This window comes from Orbicella franksi, chromosome 13 (assembly GCF_964199315.1).
Source record: "Orbicella franksi chromosome 13, jaOrbFran1.1, whole genome shotgun sequence".
NCBI classification, from domain to species: Eukaryota; Metazoa; Cnidaria; class Anthozoa; order Scleractinia; family Merulinidae; genus Orbicella; species Orbicella franksi.
Window position 1 is genome coordinate 17,233,060 of NC_138157.1, and position 26,744 is coordinate 17,259,803.

The following is a 26,744-nucleotide window of genomic DNA, read 5'->3' on the forward strand; positions in this document are numbered from 1 at the left end:
TGTTTGAGGAAAGGTACTTAATTTCCCAGGGTATACGGGAGTCACGGGACCGCAGCTACTGTTTAATTAATAAATTTCAACATTTTGTTGCGGAACTCGCAAAAGTACTTCTAATTCGGCATTATTAATCACTGTATATATTATTTCGCTATTTATAAACCTATATTTATAGATTAATTATGTCAACGAAAGTGTCATTTCTACAATGACAGAAAATAGAATCTCAGACACATCTTTATGTTTTTATTTGTTTACATTGTTTGTTTTTGCTCTGAAGATCGACCAACTTATCACGAAAACCTCAGGCATTCAAATTTTCAGCTCTGAAGACGAACCGGTTAATCGCCATTGAACTCTTTTTCAATTCTTTATCACAAAATAAAAACATCAGTTGCTATTGGCTTGAGAAACTGTTTAAGGAAAACAACCGACGTACTCTCATATATTATTAACAAGTGTTTAAACACAGCTGTTAAGCTCTCTTTCGAGCTCATTTCAGCTTGCAAAGCAACACAAGCAGTCGCATTTGCTGCCGCTGTCACGCCAAGAAAACTCCTTCAACGCAATGGCTACAACATATCACACGCTCTGGGCTCAACCTTGTACGGTGGGGCGAAAGACATTGGATGTATACACAAGGGAAGGGCTAGGGATGCCTTCACAAAAACCGAGTACTTCTTTGATTCTGGGTCCCAAGCGCAGGCTTACGGCGGTGAAGGAAGTTTTGTATAATCCGTGTCTTCCAACTTTAAGACGAATGGATATGGATGAAGTACTGAGGAAGCTAACGGATGAGCACTCTCGCCATTCGACGCCATGTAGCAAAGGTGATTATGAGTGGCTGACAACTTCTTTTAGCTCGCACATTTGTAGTGTATCCATGATAGAGTGCTTTGTTTCCTTGACAACTAAGTAATTATACTTGTTACTCCTACCATTTCAACATTAGGGTGATAATGGTAAAATCGAGCTGACAACACTGACTACACAAGCGAGATATTATTCGTCCCCATGGCCAGTTTTCATTATTTGCCCAAGATAGTATTTAATTGAATCTTTGTTTTGATGCAGTCCAAAAGATATCGAAGATCTCAATTGCATAAGTTACAATGGTCAATGCTAAAAATACTAGACTTTATGTCCCTTCGATCATTAGATGTAAGCAAAATTGTTTTATGTAGAAAAATTGTGACGATAAATAAGGATTACTTATAACGAGGTTTGACAAAAGTTCCTAGCTATCAACGTTTTTTCGCTAGTTCACTAGTGCCAGTTCTCCTCGTAGTCACGCGGTATGATATCTCATTGAACAAAAAACAAAAGTGGTTCATACAAACGCATTTAGTTACATTGTTAATAACCTGGACACGGTTCTAGTGAAGCAGGCGATCGAAAAGACGAGAGTTAAGGCCGTAAAATGTCGCGTCATCTTCAACTCGCGTTGAGCAGTCGCTATTACGATCGCCAAGGGATCAGGTTTAGTCAACACGACGCTGTCAGACCGCACGGCACAGACTACGGCTACTCGCCTCCGCGGCGGATGCTGGCTGCAGTGAAGGAAGGCATGATTCATCCGAAGCCGCCGACTTATCGTAAGATGGATCGCGACAACGCACTGTGTAAAATGCCGATTGAACATTGCAGGAACTCTACCTCGAGATCAGCTGGTGAATATGGAAAATAGTTATTACCTTTGCAGTTGAGATATCAAATCGATTAGACGTATTAGCACAGTATAACTTGATAGCGTTAAGTTAAAATTAAGTGTTGCCAGTTAACGGAATATTTCTGATAATTTTTCACTCCTGAATTTTTCTACCTTCATACGAACTTGATAAAACGCCTACACGTATTTCTGTCCATAAGCCGTTAGGATTTACTTTCAACTTTGATATAAAACCTGGGAACCTATCTTTTGTCCTAACACAACCAAAAACACGCCAAGCATCTATAACATGCTTAATTAGCACTGCCACAGTTTAACAACTGTTTGGTTCCCTATCAGAAATAACAAACCAAAGTAAATAATATTATTTGGAACTTCTAAGATACATAGCCTTGAATACGGTAATTGTTTAGGTTGTGTATAGAGTCTATTCACTTGGTGGAAATTCAAGTAGCTTTGGAATCAGACATGAAAGTTCCTCATGATGCCCTCACGTTTTTATTATAGCTTATCATGATCAAACAGTCTTGAATTTATCGAAATTATAAACTCGCTCAGCTCAGAATTTTGTCTCTGATTTTAAAACCCAGATCTCCACATGACGGAAAATGACAACACAAAAGTCCATAGCAACAACGCGCGCGCGCGGAGCTCATTTTGCGGCATTGTCGTCGCGCGCGATTTACTCGGATAAACGACAAATCGGCTAAAAGTTCAAACATTGTTGTACGCGCAAAATCGTGTATGAAAATATTTGAACTTGGAGGGGCGACGAAACGATCAGACATGTTTATCAACACGATGAACGATTCAATAATTCTTTTAATCGTTTAGCCGGGGCTTTGCTTTATTGCTTTAGCATTCCGCCTATTGTTACTTTTGGCAACGGCTGCTCGACTAAAGGGACGAATTTTGTCATCATAAATATCATTTACACGCATTTTTGCTTTAGGGCAACAAACGCTTTTTTTTTTCAAATTCCCATTATCGAAAACTAGTCTAAAGCTACTAATTGCAAGCTGTTTGCTTGTCAGACCTGCAGCTTCACAACAGAGCCCAGTTAAGTTAGCTTCGTAGCATGATTTCTCGCATGAATAATCCTTTACTTGGAGAATTGAGATTGACATTCTTGACCTCTTCCGGATGACCAGACAATACAATAACTTTAAGCATTTTTATTGCATGCAAAATTGGTGGCCTTTCATTCGCTTGAATTCTTATGAAGAAACTTAAGTATTTTGATGATAGATAAGTATATGTATCTATTCTCGGGATACCTAAATTTGCCAGAGTCACTCGTTCAACACCAAAAGGCACTTAAGAGTTTTCAACAAGACGAGTACAATACCAGCTTACAATACAAAAAGCTGCATTTAAATTGAATCTAAACGTTGAATATCTTCGCAGAAAGATAACTAAAGCCGAAACAAATTTGCGCTTTGCCTACTACCCTACGAAGGAAGAATTAAGACCAACAAAGGTGAATTGTTTTTAACCATACTGAAGCTCGCCACAGCAAACTAAACCCCAAAAGTTTGATACCTTGACGAAAATTTGCTTTGGTAAGCGACTTTTGTTGCCCAATAACGCAGTGTTTTCACACAACAGCTAATTAACTCGGCATGTGGTCACTTTAAAGTACGATTCCCTCGAGATTGATAATTAACTTTGGGATGTTGCTTTCTCCAAAAAGTATTAAAACTTATATAACATGCTGTAAGCTTCAAACAGCAAAGTACGTGACAACTTCATGTGCGCTTCTTTTTTTTAACAACACGCTGAAGTCTTTGAAGTGAATTCTTTGCTACGTTAATTCGATATGCGGTGAAAATTGACCGCTAATAGACTCTGATTAACAAAAGCTCCGAATTATATGTCACAGACGGATTACGTCGCAAAAGCCATGCGCGTCACTGATTGGTCTAAATCAATAAGCCATTAAATAAAGTTTCACCTTGTGTGAAGTGGGTACAGTCAACACAAGCCGGCCCGAGGTCGGCTGCGAACAAAAGGGAAAGCTTCTTTATTTATAAACTCCACGATCACCAATCTTTGGTAATTTGGCGAATTTCTTGACACCGAGTTTTCGCGCTGTACGCGTTTTGAAACTCCATGTCGACCGCGATTCAAACGAGATTGCACCCACGCTTCAGGGACCGATCTAACATGCTGGCTTCGGTAAAAGAAGGGCTTTATCACCCGATGCTACCAACATTCCGGCGAATGGACATGGATACGGCAGGGCATAAATTACCTGAAGAACACTCGCGTACCACAACGCCATTAACAAAGGGTACTCTGACAGACATGGCAGACAAGCTTCTTTGTCGAGAAAAAGATTAATCATTCTTTTTTTTTTTTCAGACGATTTTAGAAGCAGCACTATCACGTTGTTCCGACCAGCTGATAAACCGTTGTCAGGCACGGTAAGTCGATATCACGGATATTCCTCGGTATAAAACTGCAGAGTATTCTAATAAGCTGTTCCAGTGTTGTAGTTTAATTAAGAACTTTATTAAATCTGGTTAAATCTTAATAAGTGAATGTTTGCTTTCTTTTCAGCGAATAACAGAAACGGGGAGACAACTCCAGTCCACGTCCTACCAACCCATCGAATCTGGGTAAGCCTATAAATTTCTGGCGCCGGGGCTAACAATCAGGCTTGCGCACGGAGATTGCGCGGAGCGCGCATTTTAGGTCATTTTGCAGTGCAAGGAAGACAATTTTGAAGTAAAACCGTCTACTTGTGGTTGGCATCGCAGCGAAAGTAAAATCATTAATTATGATATCCTTGCAAAAGTTTTGTTGGCTATTGTGCAAGGCGCGCGGCAACCTTTGCAAGTAATCAGAGTGCTTACAAAAATTTCCAACAAGAAGCTCGACGTGTTCATATTTTAAATAAATGGCAGTGTCTTCTTTCATTCTCATCTTTTCGCGAAACGCTTTGAAGGTTTAACAAGTTTGTTTACAATTACCGGTGGTTCTGTTGACAGTAAAAATTGCGCATAATGCTTGATCTCCCAGAACAAAACACGTAGCTTACCAGATTAGTACAAAGACAGTATGCGGCACTTTACAAATCAAACCAAACTGATCCAAACTACAGGGTGTATATAGATCGGCTCTCAGACGAACAACATAGCGGGCAAGTTTTCGATTAAACTGCTTCGTACAATAAAACGGCGATACTCTCGTTTGAAAATATTTTCTCTGTTTTTTATTTTCACTTTACAGCGAGTTTCTTTGACTTTTCAAAAAGGTAGGAGGCAATTCATTGAAAATTGCGATGTCGTCGAGTTTTTTTAGTTACGATTGGCTCATAGCTTAGAAGTGATCTCACTTTATTTCATCGAGAACACGAAAAAAAGCAACATCAACAACAACAAACAAACCAAACAAAACGTTCCGTGAAAGGACACCGAAGTTTATCAACTTGAAGTTATAATTAACAATTATTCCACGCTAGCGCGTGTTGGATATGAGATGGTGTATTAAATAGGGAGTGGGGAGGGGGGAGGGTGGTTTTATTTCTTATTTTATTCTGACCAAGATCGTAGTTGTTTGAAAAGGTTCACTTTTTCTATCGACGGCATGTAAATTGAACGAAAAAAATAGTTGCTTTTTCTGTATTCTAATTAATAAGAGTTTTAAATTCTGAACTCTTCTCGTGTCTTTGCTGTGAAGGAAAAAAAATATTAATTACTTAAAACCTTTCTCTCGATGTCTATCCACAGTGGAATGGCGGAATTTTTAAAGCGATCTATGACGTCACAGTCTCAGAAGCAACCCTCCCCTCTTCCTCCAAATGGTAAGTTTAGTTTTAGTGTCACCACACAACCTTTCAATGAAACCAGTCCAGAACTACTAGCGAAAATTAAAAGAACTCGAGGAAATTTGGCTCGCGTTAATGTCTGGCGCAGCAACTACTGAGGAAGAACGATACGCCATCTGGACAGGGAAAGCGCAAGAAAGTAGTAACCTTATTGGGGTGAAGGGGACAGACAGTGAGAAACGAGGGCTACCCTGAGAACAGGCTCCCGGCGAGGACGGAAAAAAATTCGGCGAGTGAAGTGAGGCGTGAGCGCGAAACTGAAGAATTCGGGAAGGAGGGCCTGTATGGCGCTGCTTGAATCTCAATTCCAAATAAAATGTTCGGCAATTTCTCCGCTACCAGGGAACATTTCAGTCCACTTTTCAGCCATACGTAAATTTTGTAGATCTCTGATCTCAGCTACCAGTCAAAAAGCGCATCATTTTTCGGCTGATAGTTGCAACGTTGACCAATACCAGGAGCCATAATCGGGGACGGAGACCGTAAGTCTCGGGATTTGCGCGCACCTATGATATGGGACAATTTTTCTATTTTTAGAACAAATTGCGCCATCCTGACGTCATATATCCGCGCGGATTCACGCACATGTCAGGGGCTCTCGCGTGGATGTTGTCACGTTGCGTGATCAAATGGTGAGAGTTGAGAGATTCTCTTGCGTATTTTTCTCAGCGATGGCAGGGAATAAGGCAGGGAATACGAACCAGGGCGCTTATATGTAGTTTTATGCTCTGAACTAACGGAAAATGTGGGTTTTTCAGGGTCGAAAACAAGACTTCAATCTCGCGCTGGGAATGAATAATAAGATCTGCTCACGCTAGTTGTAAGCTTACGCGTATGTTTTTGCGTTTGTTCTGACTTAAGAATATAGCAAGAAAACTCTCTACTCTGGTATTGAGTTAATTTGTGAGTTTCTCAGACAATGGTTAATCATAACCAAAAACTGTTTTCATGGTTGCTTATTGTTTCTGCTTGTTTGGTGAGTTTGCAAAAGTTTTGAAAGGAAAGTCTGACGCGTACAATTAGCTCATTTGCATAGTGCAGCTCGTGCACTTTCAAGTCCGAGTCGGTGTTTTCAATTGTCAACAAATCTTGACAAAGATTCCTTTCGTTATCTTTTGTGCTGAGATGCTGCAACAAATTTCACGAACGCAAAAAAGGCTACTAACATCATGTGTGTTTCTTCAACATAAGCATAGTGAAGTTTTACACTGCGAAAATGAAAATAGACAGGAGTTTTGATAACTCGATCAACAAAATCGAAATCGTTATTCGAAGTTGATTAAAGAAAGCGTCATCGTAACTTTGCTGATTATTTCTGCTTTATTCACATATTTTCAGCTTAGCTTTTAATATGTTCTCAAACATTTATCAATCTTAAACATATTTAAAAACTATAGAGCTATTGTTTGAGTTCGATGTACGCTTTCACACGAAAGTGCGGCGGAACTTCGGTGCAATTTGTCATGTTTACTGACTGTACAAAACACGCATCGGCGGGCGCTCTCATTCATCGACAACAGAGAATTTACTTGATTTTTACACGAATAAAACTGAGCAGTATCTACGGACGTAAAGTTATTAAGGCCTTGATGAAACATCAAGCGTTGCTTACAATTCAAGCGAAACTCAAACTAGCAATTATTTTGTTTTACTTTTCGGTCGCGATAGACTGACAAATTCCTCGCAAGCGTGTGGCAAGAGGAGCTAGGAAACTATGAAGTCCTGAAGCTCTGCTATATCTAAATATATCCAGCTAGTTTTTTGCTGTGTAATGGAAAAGCTGTTAATCTTCAACATTTGTGAAATTTAAAGTGGAGTAATGTACAGCTCATGTAAAAGAAGCATCCGTCGGAACACAACTTGGTCAGCGATATATATAAGCTTACAGCGGAACATACCTAAATTCGACACTGTCTTACTTCACTCAAACTGGAGCAGCTTACGACGAAAATACTTAAACAAAATTCCCACAGACGTAAACGCGTTGAGTTGTGGGCCAAAAACATGAAAATTTTCGGGAATTTCGGACGCCATTTCCCCTGCGCGACATCCGCAAAAATCCTCGCAGCATGTACGCGCGTGTGCCGCAGGTGATGGCGCAATTTGTTCTAAAAATAGAATTATTGTCCCATATCATGGGGACAACCCCAATACTTGAAATGGCGCGGGCTTACGGTCTCCGTTCCCGATTATGGCTCCTGCCAATACTTAGCTAACAGTTTTAACCCGTACAGACCCTCGAGAGGGCTCCAGGAGGCAAAATAAAAACAGGTAGCGGAATTTCTTGGAAAACAGGATACGGGAGAAACAGACAGAACCAAATGAGTAATTAACTAATTAATTACTTAATATTACTGAAACTAAGAGAAATGTGAGAAGCACAAATCTCTGACCCCCTCCCACACCCTTTCCCAAGGGCTAAAAAGAAACTGCCATACCCCTTCCTAAGGGGCTATATAGAAAGAGGCATACCCTTTCCTAAGGACTAAAAAGAAAGAGCCACACCCCTTCCTAGGGGTTATAAAGAAAGAGCCATACCCCTTCCTAGGGGTTATAAAGAAAGAGCCATACTCCTTTCCTAGGGGCTAACAAAAAAGCCATACCCCTTCCAAGGGGTTTAAAAGAAAGAGCCATACACCTTCCTAGGGGCTAAAAAGAAAGAACTATACCCCTTCCCAGGGGCTAAAAAGAAAGCACCACACCCCTTCCTAGAGGCTAAAAAGAGAGAGCCATACCCCCTTCTCCTTGTTTTCTCTGTTAACCGTAAACAAACACGTTGCACTAAGTCTAACATTAATCACTGGCTAAACCATTGTTTCTCGAGAACCGTCAGAGCCGTACACGTTTATGCCTGAACCGTACCTTAAGTATTCAGCTGACCAAATCAAGTTTAATGGGTATGCTACAAGGTATCTGTCACCGAGAGAGACTGGTTCATGGAGGGTGAGTGAATTAATCACATTTCTTTGAAAAAAGCATTGCATATCAATGTAAACTGCAGGTTATCAGAAGCAAACTTTGATTTAAAGCTTCCGACACAGACATTCTTAACAACTTTTCTTCTTACGGTGAGATTGCTTGACAATAGACAAATCCCTCATTTGGGTTTCTGCTTTTACAGTTTGTTGAATAGCAGAAATACTGTTCTATATAGTAAGTGACGTCATGTAAAGAACAACAGGTCTTAGATCTCTCTTTCTCTTTACAGTACTCCCTGAGGCAAGAACCTTATATAGATCTGAGAGGGCAACGTCCTGTTCCTGCAACAATCTAGTAAGTTACACAAAGTCACGTGACAGGTTTCTTGGGTGGGGTTCATCAGTTAATAGTTATGCTGTGCAATGTTGTCATGTTTCACCCTGTTGGTTGTGGAAGAGCAAGGTTTTCACATGAATGCTACTTCGTAGAATTCTTGGTTTCCAACTAGCATATTAAACCACTGAGATGGTGGTAGATATCTATCAGTAGTTCTACCAACCTAACTGCTCTGTATTTTAAACTCTTGCATTCAATGCAAAACCATCAATAGTGAAGCTAAACAAGAAGTATTACTGATAAGGAGTTGATTAAATTAGCCTTTCAGGCCGGTATAATGTTAACAAAATTATTAGTAGAAACATTCATGGCACAAATGCTGATTCAATTTCATGTCTTTGTTTTCCCTTTTTGTTCTACAGTAGTCGTTATCGCGACGCACATCCAAGAGCCAGGTAAGATTTTGTAGAAGGTAATAGGGAGAGACTCTTTCTGCAACACATTAGCTTAAATTTCTCATTTCTCCACCCCTATTATTTAAATATCAGGTAATCTGCTAATAACAACAATTTTCATGAATTCATAGTAGCAAAAAATGTAACTAATGAACCTTTAGAGTTGCACCTTTGTTTCTCTTGTTTGACAAATACATACATGGTGTCTGAACCCGCAGTATTATACGATTTTATGTAAATTATGTTCCCCCTTCTCCTTCTCACTCATTACCAAGAATATGATTGACTCAAGACAATTTTGTACTCAATTTAAAATGCTGTGAACTTGGTCAAAGTATTAGCCTGCCAACAGGCTCCCTCTGGAACTGGAAGGACCGAGAAGGAACTGGGTGAGAAATGTGGTTGGGATTGGGACATCTTCCCCCCCTCTCTCTCCCCTACTCTTTCTTCTCTACACTAATTTCTACTCTTTCTTCCCAGTTTCTCCTCACCCTATCCTCAACCAGAGAGCCTGTTCACAGGCAATCAAAGTATCTAAGCTGCATTTCAATTGGTTGACTCTATTGTTTTGTTTTCTGCAGCGTTGCAGCAATGCACTGGCGGTGAAGCCTTTATGTGGTATAAACAGCTCTTTAAGCTTTTCTCAACAGCTGGTCCACCCACTGCTCTTAAAAATCTCCAGTAGTTTCCCTTTCACCTTACAAATACTAATTCAGCACCAGAGTGGAACTTCTGCCATACAAATGAAAGTGCTGTGCAGTTTCAATCGTCACAGACATGGAAAATTTTCGATACAAATACAATATTTTGGGAAAGTAAAACAAGCAAAATTGTAAATGGTGATAGATGTGTATACACATGTATATTGATAGATCACTAAAAAGATGGCAATGTTTGTAAATAAAAAAGATAGTATCACAACTACCATGGTAGTGTTGATAATAGCTTATAAAAACCTACAAGCCCAAACATTGTCTGCACATGAGGCCATAAAAACTGCTATATTTCAATAAGTCTTGCACATGATTACATCACATGCTCAAAATTTACTGAGAAGCCCCATTTACGAGAAATTCTTTCAAATGTCCGGCGCCTTTGTGTTGCATGTTTTCATGAGGGTATCCTTTTCATCTTTGCTGCTTTGGGAATTTTGTCCAAGATAAAATAAAAGTTGCAATTCGAATTTTAAAGTGAGGCTTGGTGGTGAAATGTGCTTGTCTGATGCCATCACGCATAAGGCTATTGCTGAATTAAATACCCCTCTCACAGGCAAAATGAATAAACTGAAATTACGTTTGAAGGGATTATGTGTTAGGGTAGTTAGTGAACAGTCATTCAAAACCACCTGAAGTCTCTGTGAATTTATTTTTCCTAAAAAGTGCTGAAGAATGCAGCCCAGTTGGCCTATGGTGTCACACAGGATAAATCAGAGTGATGATACATAACTATAACTTTGCTGTGGATCATCTTGCTAGAACACTACTTCCGTTCTCTCAATGACTGTAGTCTTCTGGGTTTTCCTCACTGAAATAGATAGTCTTGGCAGCAAAATGGCAATAATCTTAGTCTTGTAAGCACCACTGGGATAGAGAAACACTAAGAACGTTTGTAACAATGAGGCTTTTTTTGTAGAAGAAAAGATATGTTGGGAAGTAATTATTAAAAAAAAAAAGGCAAAACAAACTAAAGAATGAGGTGCTCAAATCGTCACACATGGCTGTCACACCACTTAAATTGTTAAGGGTTCTACAACTCTTCTTTGGCTGCATCAGTCTTGAATTGTTTCAAGATGTTGTGACGCACACTGAATTCATCCCTCTTAGTGTCACTGATGGCACCACCTAGACCAAAACGTGGAAATTGCAAAACGGTCAATAATGAAGAATGGCGCTACTGCTTAAAACAGCAGCTGTTGTTTAATCTGGTACAATTTAGGATGGTTGGTCACAAACCCTGAGCCAAAAAACCTGTCAGCAGCATACAAAGCTCTCAAAGGTGCAGGGTCATGCTAGATCAGGGATTTGCTCAATTATCAAAGTTAGATACCTTCTCAGCAAAGAGCCTTCAGTGAAAACATAACAAGAAAGAGCCTTGCACTGCCAGCAGCAAGACTATGCAAAACTATTCTAAGTAACGATAAGGTCTAGTAATTCCACTGAATTATTAAAAAAAAAACAAAACAAAACAAAAAAAAACACTATTAAACTGACCTTTTCAAACAGTCCTTTTACATTTCTTTTAATTTTTCTTAAAAATATGGACAATAAGTGGACTGGCTATAGAAACACCATTACTATTAAAATGGTGCTTTGCAATAATATTATTATAAGTTATAATTTGTTTCATTTGTGTGTAGATGCAACACAACAGGTTCTTTGAAAGATTTAATTAATCTCCCTTAGCTACTGTATATTTAACTAACCTAACCTGTCTAGAAATTCAGATAATTTTGGTATGGTACATTAATTCCATTGGTAGGTCCGACAAACATGTGATAAGTTGTACATTGTGTTGTGTGAAAATGCAATCTTACCAAGGAGGCGTTCCAAGCGATCAATTTCAGTAGTGACAAATGCATCTCCTCTAGTCTGTACCCTCTCCATGACCTTGGTGTAATAAGTTGCAACCCTGGAAAAATGTACAGTATATGTGTAAGAAACAAATCATATGTCATTTGAAATTAAAAAGACAATATCAATGGCAAGATCATGATTATCTTACGCACAGTAGTATTATTATTGTTTTATTGATTTGAAACTAAAAGTCAGGAGTATTTTTCTTTGTCAAGAGATCAGAGAGAGTCAGAGTAAAACAAGACCTTAGTGACAAACCCAGATGCACAATTAATATACAATTACACACTATCTTAGGTTTAGTGTCCTTAGTTAGTGTACTGAATGGCAGATACAGGCATCAGAGGTTCTATTTCAGCTTGAACTGACTGGTCATGGAATCAACTGAAAACTCACAAAAATGGTTTAAGCCTGCAGTAGAAGAACTGGATAGAGTAATGCCCAAAAGCCAAAAAGGGGCATGGATAGGCAAAATTGGGGAAGATTAAAACAGATGGCATACATGTATGGGCAAACTTGCAAAATTATGCGCAAGTTTTTTCACGTTTATATCAATTTGTACAAGAAAGTGTAATTTAATATGCATGGAAATCATCCTCGTTTGTTATGGGGTGGTGATTTCCCCAATAAAATACTCTTGCCCTGCCATTGTGAAGTTTAGAGTTCCTAGTTAACAAACACAAACAGCATTACCAAAAATACTCTGACCTAGCCCCATCAACTTAGCCTTAGGATTATATGAACTTGGTAAATTTATAGTGGAGCTCCGGCGGCCCAAAGGGTTGCCAAGCAGAGCACCATACCCATATAGGAAAGTAAAGGAAACCCAAGAATTGATTTTCTCATGGTTATCATGGCTAGCGGTATTGCTCATGAGCGTATACGTATGACGGCGATGGAGGAGTTGCGCAAGATGGTGGGCACACTCCAGCTAATGGGGTGACAGAGATACGCAGCCTTGGTTTATAGCGTACTTCTTTGATATGGGACATCCATGTTATGGTCAATTGACATCTGTCAAAACAAGGTATCTGCTGACTCGTATCATGTGACCATATCGTGGGCTCAAGTTTAGAGGAGAGGTTTTTTTTAAAGTTGACTGCTGACCAAGGGCTGGTTTTCGGTTGAACCGCAGGCTCATGTCAGGTTAACTTGATGTAAATAGTTGTTCGGAAGCTGGTTAAAGTTAACCCAAGATTAAACGTTAACCAAAGTATTAATTTTTCTTGTACACAAATACTTTTCACTGCTTTTGTTTTGTGTAGTTTGAGATTATTCAAACTCAAAACAGAAGTCTAAACAATATACAGAAAATTTCAATGCAAAGTTACAAAACTCAAATCAACATTCTTGCTTATCCTGGGTTGACTTAATCGAGCTTTGAACAACCAGGCCCAGGAGCTATGCTTTAACGCTTGGCTAAAGGTACAGGATCCTAGTGGATCTGATCAGCAAATTGAAGATTACCAAATAATAACAAAGAAAGGCTGACAGTTGAACAGTTGGAACTAAAGTTCATACTTCAAAAAAATATAGCCTTCAGTCCTAACTATATGGCCAGTCATTTTTTTTTTCTTAGGATTATAGTCCAGTCTGGGGAGATGGCCTGAAGATTGGAGTTATGAGCCATGCCCCTAGGGTAAACAAAGAGAAATCTACCTCTTAGGTTTAGGCTAAGGATGTTGGATACTGGCAGAAGATGGTATGGAAGGGCGCTGTGGTAGTGGGGCATCCTCCAGTATCCTAACAGCACCCCAAATAGGAGATAAGACAAGGATACTACTAACTATGAACTCAAGAGTAAGTTCAGTCATGAAACAACAACAACAACAACAACCACCATTTTATTTTGCATAATTCAGAGAATATCATACAGTGTTGTTATACCTCCAACTCAAATACATTTTCAAACTGGAGGAGAAAGTGTCATGTGTTGTAGGTCAAAACTCACTAACTCCCTAGGGAACAACAACTTGAACTTTTGACTTTTGCATGTGATCGTGTCGTGCTCCTTGAAACCACAGCAAATTTGTGTGCCAGCCGGCATAAAGCAAATGATTATTTCGCAGTTTTTTTTTTCTATTTTTGAGTTGGGAGGTATAACAAAACACTTAATGACTAGCCCTGCAGGAAATAGTGAGTTTTGTTTCGGGCCACAAAACTCACTGATTCCTGTGGGGCAAGTCGTTAAGAGCTTATATGACAATTTGATTTCAAAGAGCTACTAAAGGCTTGCATTTGCTTACTTTGGATCTTCTTGGGCATCAATGAGGGACATGGCTTCTTTTAAGATTGCATCACGCTTGTCCTTGAAAAAGCAAACAGAAACAAACAGTTATCAGTGGTAACTGCAAAATGAACATTAAAGTTAGTGTGCATATAAGATTCTACTACAGTATGATTTGCTGCCACTTACCGTATTAGCCATGAAATCTTTGGCAAACTCATCAAACTTGTCGATCCTACCAGCCTAAACATAAACAGAAACGACAAGATTTTTTCAAAATACAACCTTTACCACGGAATAAGTTAAAACATAGCTAACAATGTCATGCTATCAAACTCAGGGCAGGAATGATGTATTAAGGAAAAATGTCTTGAGAACCTCCACCCAAATATTTATCTAAAATGTATGCAGGGAGCTAAACAGCTGGCTTACTGGGTGCTTTTCTCTGTGTGATTTGACCACCAACATGTTAAAGTTAACTACTGCTCTCTCTTGGAGAATTGTCTCTGTGAGGCTAATGGCATGAAGGAGACAGTTATTGGATAATGGCAAACATTACCTCTGCACTAATTCCTCCTCCAGAAACTCTGTTAGTTTTGCACTTTTCATTTAAAAAGTCTATAAAGTCTTGCTCACTGCGACCTCCACTGTACTATAATAAAAAGGACAGTTTTATAAAGCATAACATGAAGGAATTTCATATGCTATGATTGGTCAGGTCATTGTACCTCCATAATATAATATGACTGGGTAAAGTAATTAACTGTGATTACAGTTTATTCACCCCTGGAATTTAAAGGGCTAAATAGTCAGAGTTGTCACAAAGTTTTGAGATAAATGGCCTATATTGTTGGAGTTGGTGACTAATTTTGCCATTTCTTCTCAAGAATCAAATGAATACCCAGAGAGTGGTGGCAAAGATCAGAAGGTACACCACGCAGATGTTTTGTGCTCGAAGTGAGCCCCCATTGTACATTTCAGGTCTAAATAGGTTAAAATGTTGATTTGACATTAACGCGTGACGGCAAGGAGGTTGATTTCTCTTAGAAACCAGCAAAATGTCAATTCCACGCAACGTATAAGCTCAAAAATGTTGATTTTAGGTCAAAAAAGGTTTAAATGTTGATTTCACGTTAACGCGTGACGGCAAGGATGTTGGTTTCACTTAGAAACCAGCAAAATGTCCATTTTACGCAGCGCATAAGCTCAATGATGTTGATTTCAAGTCTAAATAGGTTAAAATGTTGATTTGACGTTAACTCGTGATGGCAAGGACGTTGGTTTCACTTAGAAAACAGCAAAATGGTAGGAGCCCATGATGGGCTCCTGAAAATGGTAATTTCACGCAACGTATAAGCTCAAAAATGTTGATTTCAGGTCAAAAAAAGGTGTAAATAAAAATAAAATGAAACAAATAAACATTTCAATAAGCACTTTTCCAAATACGGCAACGTCTTCAATGGCTAAAAAATCACCAGATAAAACATAGTTTTCGACAAACGCGATCGTAGCTTTATGTCACGCATCACCATAACTTCCAAGTTCAAAATGCGCTGGTACCTCTTTTGCCTGATGAGGATAACAACTTTGGTGGCTGTTTAGTTTTGGATTTAAGAATTTGATGACTCCACGTGAAAACGCTCTATAAATAGGGCTGACAGATTAACAGATTAACCCTTCTGCGCAACGTATGGGTCTCCATACATCTGCATGTCCCCTGATCCCAGAAGCTCAAAACACCACAAATCATGCCAATTTGAAATAAAATCAACGCAAACTGGATCACAGATCTGTTACAATCGATCACCACTTGCTGGCCATTATTATGTTTAAATCTAGTTACCAGTTCGAGAAACGTCCGCAGAACGTAATCGCAATGCATGCCGGGAAGGGTCTTTACACCTCATGCGCAGGAAAACATGGCGGTCTATACAATACAAATTTTATAAGTGTAAAACCAGTTCTCGCTTTCCAAACTTTGACGCTAGCAACGTTGGCAAATGGGCCACAGCTCACCAGAGGGTATTTTTCTTGGGCAAGAACTGCTCTTGGACTTTGCTACCTGGCTCGACCTGACTTTGAATGCTGATAACACGATTACGGTATATCAGCTGCCTTCGAAGTTTCAGAACACATTTTGATTCTTTAAAACGTGCTGATGACTTACAGGTTTATCGAGGCTTTATGATGCCTCTCAACCACCAGGTAGGCATACAAGGTACTTTAAAACAATGCTTAAGATATTAGTTGACAGAGCTCTAATGTGGCACATCTCTTTTTTGTTTGATGGCATTTCGTTTGACACTTGATCGATTCACGTGTTGTGTTCACGTCACAATAACCGGTGTAAACAATCCGTTCCCAGATTTCCGCTCTATATGCTGTGGGATTTGGTTTTGACTTCATACACTATAAACAGTCTGCCTGTTTGCTGTTCAACAAATAAACTCCTAAAGACATGGCTAGGAAAAGCCAAGTTTTTTACCTACGTTTTAACTCGAAAACAAAGCAAAAACCAGCGACAAAAATACAGAACCACGTTTTTCTATTACATTGAAGACCACAGGCAAAAATTCAGCTAATTTGGAGCAAGAAAAAAGAAAAGCAACCAAAATCGTCACTTATTCCCTTTTATGACTAGCTTCTTCATTTGATCACTGTTACGATTGTTACTATTCCTTTCTTTTTCAAATTTTATTTTTGAGGGCCATTAGGTTATCAGTTTCATTACTGTCAAATGTTACCCTCGTAAAATAAAGTCTTACTTACTTACTTACTGATCATAGTAGCACTTAAAAGATGATTTCCAGTCCGTACTGCGCACTCTTGAGAGTTTGTTTGCGTTTTTTGTTTTGTTTCACAAAATGTAAACATTTTGCAACTACTTACAAGAAGTAAATTCAAAGTTTTCAAAACAACCGTCATTATGTATGTGAAGTGGTTGAAGCTTTATGCTTCATTCTTTCTCATGTCACTTAGTGAAACAACTTTGCAGCTGTAAAAATCAATGAAGCTGTTGGAAAAAGAATTTGAAAGGCCTCAAAGATAAGGTATGTGGTGTGAGTGAGACTTATAATGTTTATAAACATTAGGGTGCTGAGACTGTGCCGCACAGACTGATAAATCATCTTTAAACTGAGGTAATGGCCAAAATAATGCAAAATATCGTTACTGAGCTCTTCAAATAAAACATATTTACCTCTTCTCCATCTTTGTTGTCTTTGGGGAAAAATTTAATGGTAGGGAAGCCACTGACACCATATCTGAAAATAACAAAACAGGTAAAACATTCAACAATAACTAGAATTAAGTGACAATGTGGAAACCCTATTATGAGGTGGCATAATGATAGTGTGCGACACACAACTCTCAGTGCATCTCTCCACCCAGGAGCAGTGTTTTTGCCAGAGTGCACCATTGTGGGAATCCCGCGTTACAATCAGAGATGGCCCCTAGAAAAATGAAAAAAAAAGGGCCAATTTGGCCCTTTCCTTTTACAAGACTGCAGGCTTAACACAGGCATAATATTTTAAAAGCCATCCCAGGGCTCGAAATTGTGATCAATACAGTCGTCAATGTAACAAGCATTTGATCCTTGGCGACCAAAACTTCTGGTTTAGTCACCATAATATGGCATACTGGCGACTACATTTCCCTGTGTTGACGATCAATAACGGTTATTTTGTCACACATTATGTCCTTCTAGAAAATCATATTGAAAAATCTTTGTTTCTAAAACATTCAACATAAGAAAAGAAGTCAATCCATCCTTTTGCTTCGCTGTATTGATTCTCTCATATTGAAAAACTACTAAATGGCTGACCAGGTTTGAAATCGCCCTATAATGCATTGCAAATCCTTGATCATTGACTACGTCATGTTGGCCTAAGGATTGTTCTCTTTTAATGCATGGATCCTTCGTACTAGCATTTGATTGAAAAGAAACTTTGTTGAGTAGAAACCCTTCAAAAAGCACTTACTATTATTGGCCCCTAAAAAAGATCTCCAAGCCACTTTGGCCCTCAAGTAAAATTTTCTGGCTGAAACACTGCAGGAGTATATTGATGAGTACTAATGAAGTGTTGGGACAACCTGATAGAATGCTGGGGGGTCACCTGTGATGGACTAGCATCCCATCAGGGGGAATAACAACACTCCTCACTGCTTCCAGAAACTGCTACGAGAAACTAGAATCTGCTGCTACCAGAAACTAGAAACTGCTGCTACCAGAAACTAGAAACAAGTAAGAGTTACATGTAAGTGCTGAGAGCTACGAGCCATTTGAGCTTAAATCGCTTATACTTCTACAACATCACTTACTTTTCTCCTAGATCTCTTTCCCCATCAGCATCTACTCTGGCCACAACACACTGGAAAAAGAAGAATCTTTTCAATCACACCCATTCAATTACTGCTACTTATCTCCTATAACTATATGCCCCTTAGTATGCATTTTTCTTTTTATCAATTAGATAACAAGTTCAAGATTTCTATCATCTCCTTGTCAGCTATCAGGCACAGAATGTGACACCAAATAATTGTTTTTAATTAGTATAAATCTACTATAGTCGTTCAAAACATAAACAACAATTCTGTTCATAGACCCTTCGAAATCACAAAAAAGCTAGTCACTTACTCCAGCAAAATAGATAGTGAGTTTGCATAGCCAATCAGAGAATGGCATTTGTGATAGAAAACTAGTAAATTTCTACTTGAAAATAGAAAACATTTCTCTGTGTTTCTATCAAGTTATAGAAACACTTGGGGCCGATTATTTAAACGAAGTCTAAGTTAATCATTTTTTAAGGGCTGAGCCGCTGTTTAGACATTGTCTCGATAAACAACGGCTAAACGATGCTTAAAATTCATTATTGAAACGCGACTGAACCATGTTTTCTAGAGTCAATGGCTAAACCACGTCTTACAAGGAAATGCATTGTCTGCGGAATTATTTCGTATGCAAATTTCCAGATTTTGGTTATGGCTCTTAAACATGGCTTCTAAAACAAGCCCCACAACAAATGTCAGTGAACAAGAAAAACTTTAATTGGCTGAATTAGGTAGAGACTTTCCAGAAGTGGAAAGCAAAAACTACGACAGTAAAACCGTGTCGGCAAAAAAGGCAAAGGCATGGAAGGACATGCTAACTAAATTTAACTCCCAAAATCCTAACAGTATCAAACGTGACCTCAGTCAACTTCAACTGATGCTGGAGGTGGCTGAAACTGCATTCAAAAAAAGAGCATGACTTACATCATCATGAAGCAAGAATAACTGGTGGAGGAAAAGCTCCTGCCTCCCCAAGTGAAGTAAGCAAATTAGTAGCGGATGTAATCCCAGTCTCAGTTAATCCTCTAGAGCAGCAATTTGATGATGATGCAGGGTAAGAACTTGATTTAAGGTGGGACAAAGACGACACGGAAGTTATTACATGTGAGGTGGAGCCAAACCTTGAAGCCAGTGGAAAAAGTCACGAAACAGGAGGATAGTCAGAAGTACAGTAATTTTTAATCGCTTCTAAAAACTGTTTTTTAGAATTGCCAATAACCCTCTGGAAAGTTCATGTCCAATAGGATCTTCATTGGTGTAAGCGGCACACCTCTCTTTGTTTCATGCTAAAGATCTTTGTCCAAAAGTTTTACGAGGTCACTGATGTACCGAGTCCTTTCTAAAGCGAAAACGCAATCAAAAGTCTTTGTGGTTGTATTCCTCTAATGGGTTAAATTTATCCCTAGAGTGCCAAATTGTTCGAACATGTATATTACATTGATTGGCATAGTTTCTTAGTTCTGTCTATAGCGCAGAGGTCCCTCCATTTCAAAATGGCTGACGATGAAAATACCATTAAACAGCGTTTAAACCTACCTTTGATCAGGTCTAACTTACTATTGTTCCTTAGTTGGTGTTTAGACACTGTCTAAACATTGTTATGGAAAAACAAAGTTTAAATAATCAGTACTCTGGTTAACATGTAAACATGGCTTAGACGATGACTTTCATAAACAATGTCTAAACTTCGTGTAACTAATCGGCCCTTGCAGTTTGGGAGAATTCAAAAAAGCTGTGGGAACATTTGCTTGTGACCTGTTTGCCCACTATATTTTGCATACTACCAAACTTCCACCTGTGTATTTATAATTTTACAGATTGAAACACAAAATAGTTTTCATTTCTCGTGTGTATTGGGAACTAAAACAGTTCCTTGCAAACAGACTTTGTCTACATATCAGTCATTCAAAGTTGGACATAATATACTCTGTAGCTATTAATAGCACATTTTGTTCTGTTGCTACAAACTTACATTTGGTTCATTCTTGAATGCCATCCCCACTTTCTCGTAAACAGGGGCAAGATTTTTACAGTGGCCACACCCTAAAAAAAAAAAAAGACTTTTAGAACAATCTATGCAATGAAAGAAAGCACAGGCTGAGAGACAAACAAGATGAATACACAACAGTCTAAATCTGAAAGATATCAATGTTTATTGTTCGACAAAAGTTATACATGTAGGCCTGAGAATGTGGTGGTAACCAGGGGTTTCATTAACATTTTCAGCAGGAAGACAACTGGTTTTTGCGCTTGAACAGAACTACTTGAACTTAACTTTTTAGTAAGAAAAACTTTCCTCTGGACAGTCAAACCAGGTGGGCAAATTTGAAGATCATCCCTGGCTCACAGTCGATCAATTTACCCAGTCTCATCCAGACCTATTCCTGCATCCTATTCCTGCATTTTCATTGTTCACATCATTCATCTCTCCGACCCATTACCCCCAGCAATACTGCACAGCCCACAAAAAAGCCCTGTTCAACAGTCCAGGGCTAGTAGATAACTGCAATCAATTTTATTCAAAATCACATAGCTGAGCTGTATAAAGCAATTATAATTGATTGTCTGATTAATTTTGGGGGCAAAGAGAAAGCACCTCCAGAGTGATGTGATCATTATCTTGGAGTGACATCTTTATTACCCTTGGAAGTCATATTATCACAAAAGGAAGAATTAAGAAGAGTAGATACTGCGTATTCTTACATGGGGCGTAGAACTCGACCAACACGTCCTTTGTCTTGTCCAAGACTACTGAATCAAAATTTGAAGAATCCAAATCTACAACATCTGTCTTGGTCACTAAGACTGCCTTGTTACCTCGGGCACCTGAGAATGGGAAGAAAATGAAATTAGGAAATGATGAATGGGGTGATAGTCTTCAAAACATACAGGATTCCCAAATTTTACAAGTCTCTCGATGGAGGATACTAATGTAGTCAGAGAAACAACTGCAGCCTGTGAGAGAATCAAATAAGCTTTGTTCTGTGAGATAACCAGACAAGGCTGGAGAAACCTCAACACACTTCACAGGGTTGTAGTTAAGGAAATAGTCTCCCGGCTAAGATTTTCATCAAGCCGGTCTTTATTTTTTGAGAGAGACTTAGAACAAAATTTTCATCCCCAATCTTTTGCAACGCCTTGAATGCGGGGCTACCAAGCTTTGTGCTTACAAGATGGCGGACGTATACAGTACACGGAAAGAGGACATGCTAAACAAATGCTCAAAACAAGATTTTATTTCAATTTCATTATGCGTTATTATAGTGGCACTGATACTCAAGGTAGTAAGGAATTTACAGTATTCTAAACTTTTCATTTAGATGGGTCGATGATATCGAATGATTGTAGGTGCCTAACCTAAAAACCATTCACTGTCCTATACCGAGTGAGCGCCTGCCAGAGTCCAGCCGGTGATCACCTCTTTTTCAGCTGGCAAATTTTGCCCACAGCTGGCACTTAGCGACAACTCTGACTTCAAGGAACAATTATTTTTGGCTGGGTCAGTGACGAATTCATGTGTATTATTAATTAAAAGGAATTTCATGTTGTAATTACCAGGAAATACCCAGGCTCACTTACCAGATTTGCTCTCAATAAATGACATTAGATCTTTAATGTCCCTTCCACCTGAGTACCTTTTTGATAAATACAAAAGAAAATATACATGTATAAATATTGTGGTTATGATTTTATGGCATCTTAGAATAGAGGAGAAAATAGTAATAGTAATTATAGTACTTAACATCATGGGTGACAAATTACTCCTTCAAATTTCAGCAATAATTTATACTTTCACAACCGGAATTACAGAATTGCCATGTTAAGGTTAGCATAACTTGTCGCCCAAGATAATAAAAGGTAATCAAATGGTACACTTGTGAAATTAGGAAATAGTTTAACGCACATTTGTCAAAATTCAAATGATTTTCCTCCCGCAAAGGTTCAGAAAATTATAAGAATTTTACTACTGTTGGATTACCCACACTAATTTTTATTACCTATATGAGAGTGGCTGCCCATTCTCGTGAGCCAGGAGCTCACGATAAAAGTGCTCGACCAAAAAATCGACTTAACAGTTGAAGATACCGGTTCTCAACGTGAGAAATACATGTACATGTAGTGTAAGAAAGAGAATTGTGTATGTAGCCGCTATTACAAGAATCCTTTACTACTTCATTCATGACTGTTTCCTGATAAGGCATAAGGGGTGATGGGAGCACATTTGTCAAAATTCAAATAATTTTCTTCCCCTAAAGGTTCAGAAAATTATTAGAGTTTCACTACCATTTTATAACCCATACTAATTGTTATACCTATGAGAGTGGCTGCCCATTCCCCCAAGCCAGGAGCTCATGATAAAAGTGCTTGACCACAAAATTGACTTAACAGTTGAAGATACCGGTTCTCAACGTGAGAAATACATGTACATGTAGTGTAAGAAAGAGAATTGTATATAGAGCAGCCATTACAAGAATCCTTTACTACATCATTCATGACTGTTTCCTCATAAGGCATAACGGGTGATTGCATGGAGCTTTAAAAAGTTAGAAATAAAGGTCGGGTGATGTTTTTAAAACTCTATTACACAATACTTATATTACTACTAACACTACTATTGTCCTCGTGAAAGGGTTAAAAAAAAATGATCCAGCAAGTTGCTTACTCTTCAGCAGACGTGCTTCCTTTTGGAAAGTACTTGAGAGTTGGGAAACCACTGACTCCAAATCTGGAGCCAAGAGTTTTTTCTGCATCAGCATCAACCTTGGCAATGACTACATCAGCTTTAGCAAATACTGATCCTAATTTTTCATATGTTGGTGCAAGAGCCTTGCAGTGACCACACCCTATAAGAATGAAATTCAGCACACATAATACATATATATAATTTTATTATAATGATTTTTGAGTTATTTTTTTTTACAAAAAAATACCTCATAGTCGGCGCGTCGGGTATGTTATGGACGGGTCAATGGGTGAGTGAGTGAGTGAGTGAGTGAGTGAGTGAGTGAGTGAGTGAGAGATGTATGTATGTCACACCAATCAGATTGGATCTACTATAAACAGCCAATCAAATTTCTTGTTGTAAAGGTAAATGGTATGTGAGAAGATTTGATCCCGATAGAGTTCAGAACGGTCATATTCATTCTTCTATAAAAGAGGAGGAAGTATTCACATATTGGGTTTACTTCGAAATTTTCTGTGGATTAGGCTGAAGATGTTAGTTAAATGAACGAGATGAGCCTTGAGGTTTGAAACAGTTCGTGAGTTAGTAGTATGCAAATGCAACGAGATATTTTTATTTTTAGTTACAAAGGTAACTTGATACTTTTGTTTTTCACAAGGAGTAAATTCAATTAGAGGTCACAAATCGTCGCGTCTAGTTCTTAGGACATGTTTTAGAGGCGACGAGACAGTTCTAACGTTCACAATAGTGAGTGCGGGTAACGATTGTTTTGTTCTTGTTGCATGCAAATATAACGAGATATTTTTGTTTTTAAGTTACAAAGTGTAATTTGACACTCTTGTTTTTCACAAGGGAGTAAATTCAATTAGAGCGGACGAATCGTCACCACTCGTTCCCACGAGATGTTTGCTATCTTTAGTAACAAATGGTAACTTAACACTTTTGTTTTTTATATGGGAGTAAATTCAATTGGAGCTGACAAGTTATCGGCTATTGTTTCTAGGATATTAAACAAAAAAGAAGCTTTCATTTCTGGACGGTTTTTACGTCTCTGCAGTAGCAGTTAAATAGTTTTATTTGATGACATTCATTTCAGTACGATATTTTTAAAGGTAAAAAGTATGAAAACTGTTCAAATGTTCTTTGAGACTGCGTGGCACCAAGTTAAAGTGCAATTTAATTAAATCAGACTTTCAACGAGTCAGAGGTTTTTTTCTCTTTCTTTCTATTTTCGGTAAAGTTGTGTTGTGTAAAAAGGTAAACTTACGACTCGTGTAAAATGCGAAAAAGTCTCTAAATTAACTTGAGTATTTTTGAGCAAAAATTCCTCTTGGGGGTTGGTAGGGTTATGTGATCGGTGGGTGAGGGAGTTATGCATGTGCGCGTGTCACACCAATCACAGTGCGGGTTGTATCAAAGAACGAATCAAATTGCCTGTTAGAAAATAAGATGGTATCTACATTAATCAGGAGACGTGTCAGATTACTGTAGTTTGTTCACTCAAACATTTTATGGCTTACTATTTAGCTATCTTACCATGACCGATGTAACATCGCAACCAAAAAAACGTGTCAAATTAACCAGATCATTACTGTACCATGAATGCTTCTATCTCCAACACTTCACACAAAAAAATAACTCTTTCACGCCTTGCGTGCCTATGTTTATTTATTGTTATTTATTTTTTTATGATTATTTCATTTCATTTTGTTTTTTTTATTTAGTGCATTAATGAGCAGATACTAAAAAATTACAAAAAGTGATCTTCTGAATACACTCTTAGATGTTCTTCATAAGCTGTACATCAAATCTGGGGTTTCCATTTAAAAATTAATCGCAATCCATTTGGGATGGTTAGGGTTGTTGGGCTCTTACTTGGTGTAGAAGACACAGTTGATGTCAAACAATAGAACAAAAGGACAAAAGAACAAGGAATACAATAAAGACTATAGGTTTGTCAGGCACTGTTCTATTGGAGTTCCAAAAATATCCATACCCCTCCCACCGAAGGTTTTTTTAGCTTGAACCCCCTCCTCCACCCCTCTGGAAACCCCATTTTAGTGCCATACTTTCCTTTAAAAAGGTGGGCTTTTGAAACCCCCTCCCCTTGGAATTTCTGTTAACCTTCCTTGGGGTGGGTATGGATATTTTCTGGAACTACACATTTTATGCTTCTTGGTGTCAAAGACACCAAGAAGCATAAAATAAACTTTGTTGCCATGCAGTTGGGTTTCATAACCAAGAAGGAGTTGGTCATCTGGGTGGGAGAGGTCTATCAGTCCTTGAAACCCAGACAGAAGGGGGAGGTTAAAAAATCTTACCATCAACTAGGAGAGATAAGAGATAAGGAAAAATGGAGTTTTGTGTTTCAAGAAAAACACATCCAAGGGTTAGGTATACCACAACAACTTGGACTATTTCCAAGGAAGGTGGCTTAAATTGCATGATGGCACTCAACATTTTCACACAGGCTGCATGTCTTTCATGTTTATCAGCAGAAAAGGTAAATCTTTATTTTGGCTAATTATTGTTTGCAATTAAAAATAGTTAAATTAAAGAGAAGAATGGTTATGATTAGCCTGGCAAACATCAAAGGAGCAAACAAATTTTAAAAAGAGTTATGTTGGAAGGTCCACCACTATGTGCAATCTGTTGTTTTGCACTCAGTTACGCTATGCATGAATTACTTATAAAAGTTCTGAAACATTTCCATTGGTTAGTTCTTCAGTCAGTAGTAAATAACTAAATAAGCACTTTTAAATGACTGGCCCCTAAGGAAACAGTGAGTTTTGTTTCCCCAAGACCCTCACTGCAGGCTGGCTCACAAATTTGCCACGGTTTCAAGGAGCAAGACCTAATGACATGCGAGTCGAAAGTTCAAGTTGTTGTTTCCCTAGGGGAAGTTTTGTTCCCCCTAGGGAGTGAGTGAGTTTTGACCCATGACACAATCGGAAAACGTATGAGTTGGGAAGTATATCGGTGTGTTTTGTTCAAAGCCAAAGAAGAGAACAAAAACATTACATGTACAACAACGAACTTTGTCGGCATGCAGTTGGGTTTCATGACCATTTCACTTAATTAACCTCGTTTATGTACTCACAAGGCGCATAGAATTCCACAAAAGCAAATTTATCGCCATTTATAACCTAGGAAGAGAAATAGGAGAGTAAAGTTTACGTTAAATTGTTCGAAATGAACCTTAATAGAACTTAACAAACCTGCACAGTACGATAGTACAAAAACACGTGTCAAGGGCTAGTAGAGCTAAATTACGCTTAATTATTTGGGCAGCTGAGTTTGAATAACCATTCAGTTAAACATGAACAAAAATGTTAAGTAACTAAACTGTAACGATAAACTGATCTTTACTGACAGTAGTGAGCGAAAATCCCAGTCACTTCAATGCTGCTTTCAAGCTCCCATTGCTTTGTCCAATCATAGTCTGACACCGCTGTTAGAGTGCATCGCTAATTAGCGAGGAATCTCTTTGACTAAAAGGTCGCTAATAAAAACTTACCGAGTCAAAATTGTCATTCGTAAGTTGAATTACATTTGCTTGACATAAGCAAAGTCCAGCGAGTAAGAGCAGAACAGTCGAAATGAGAACCATTTTCAGCAAAACCTTCCGCACAAGCCTTCAGATGTCGACGAGAGACGAGAGGAGAAATCTGAAGGAACAGCCCGCGTTTGTGGGCCCAGCGGATTATCAAACAAATACTCGGC

At 38.5% G+C, this 26,744-nt stretch overlaps 3 protein-coding genes across 4 annotated transcripts in view; 1 reads left to right on the plus strand and 2 right to left on the minus strand.

The window, feature by feature from the left end:
* LOC145466423 (rotatin-like) overlaps positions 1 to 26,744 on the minus strand; it is a 193,396-nt gene that overhangs the window by 109,973 nt on the left and 56,679 nt on the right. The window lies entirely within an intron of this gene.
* LOC145466521 (sperm microtubule inner protein 8-like) lies at positions 956 to 10,394 on the plus strand. Of its 2 annotated transcripts, none has more exons than XM_081450245.1 (8): positions 956 to 1,667; positions 4,031 to 4,092; positions 4,229 to 4,287; positions 5,401 to 5,474; positions 8,323 to 8,441; positions 8,707 to 8,771; positions 9,176 to 9,208; positions 9,790 to 10,394. In XM_081450245.1, the coding sequence occupies exons 1-8, from the start codon at positions 1,418 to 1,420 to the stop codon at positions 9,812 to 9,814; spliced, it is 687 nt and encodes a 228-aa protein (XP_081306371.1). In that variant the 5' UTR covers positions 956 to 1,417; the 3' UTR covers positions 9,815 to 10,394. The 2 variants fall into 2 exon arrangements, with proteins under 2 accessions (XP_081306371.1, XP_081306372.1); XM_081450246.1 differs by lacking the exon at positions 956 to 1,667 and adding an exon at positions 1,675 to 3,959.
* On the minus strand, positions 10,536 to 26,694 carry LOC145466466 (uncharacterized). The gene is made up of 13 exons (XM_081450187.1): positions 26,539 to 26,694; positions 26,122 to 26,167; positions 23,001 to 23,181; positions 21,917 to 21,972; positions 21,041 to 21,163; positions 20,310 to 20,380; positions 18,329 to 18,378; positions 17,208 to 17,271; positions 14,568 to 14,660; positions 14,198 to 14,251; positions 14,028 to 14,089; positions 11,742 to 11,836; positions 10,536 to 11,049 (listed from the first exon to the last, which is right to left on the minus strand). The coding sequence occupies exons 1-13, from the start codon at positions 26,629 to 26,631 to the stop codon at positions 10,955 to 10,957; spliced, it is 1,083 nt and encodes a 360-aa protein (XP_081306313.1). The 5' UTR covers positions 26,632 to 26,694; the 3' UTR covers positions 10,536 to 10,954.

Coding starts and splice junctions, on each gene's coding strand:
- LOC145466521 (XM_081450245.1), top strand. CDS start 1,418: ATGTCGCGTCATCTTCAACTCGCGTTGAGCAGTCGCTATTACGATCGC. Junction 8,772..9,175: donor CCTGTTCCTGCAACAATCTA/GTAAGTTACACA, acceptor TTTGTTCTACAG/TAGTCGTTATCGCGACGCAC. Junction 9,209..9,789: donor GACGCACATCCAAGAGCCAG/GTAAGATTTTGT, acceptor TGTTTTCTGCAG/CGTTGCAGCAATGCACTGGC.
- LOC145466466 (XM_081450187.1), bottom strand. CDS start 26,631: ATGGTTCTCATTTCGACTGTTCTGCTCTTACTCGCTGGACTTTGCTTA. Junction 23,182..26,121: donor TGTGGAATTCTATGCGCCTT/GTGAGTACATAA, acceptor TCATTCTTATAG/GGTGTGGTCACTGCAAGGCT. Junction 20,381..21,040: donor GGTCGAGTTCTACGCCCCAT/GTAAGAATACGC, acceptor TTTTTTTTTTAG/GGTGTGGCCACTGTAAAAAT.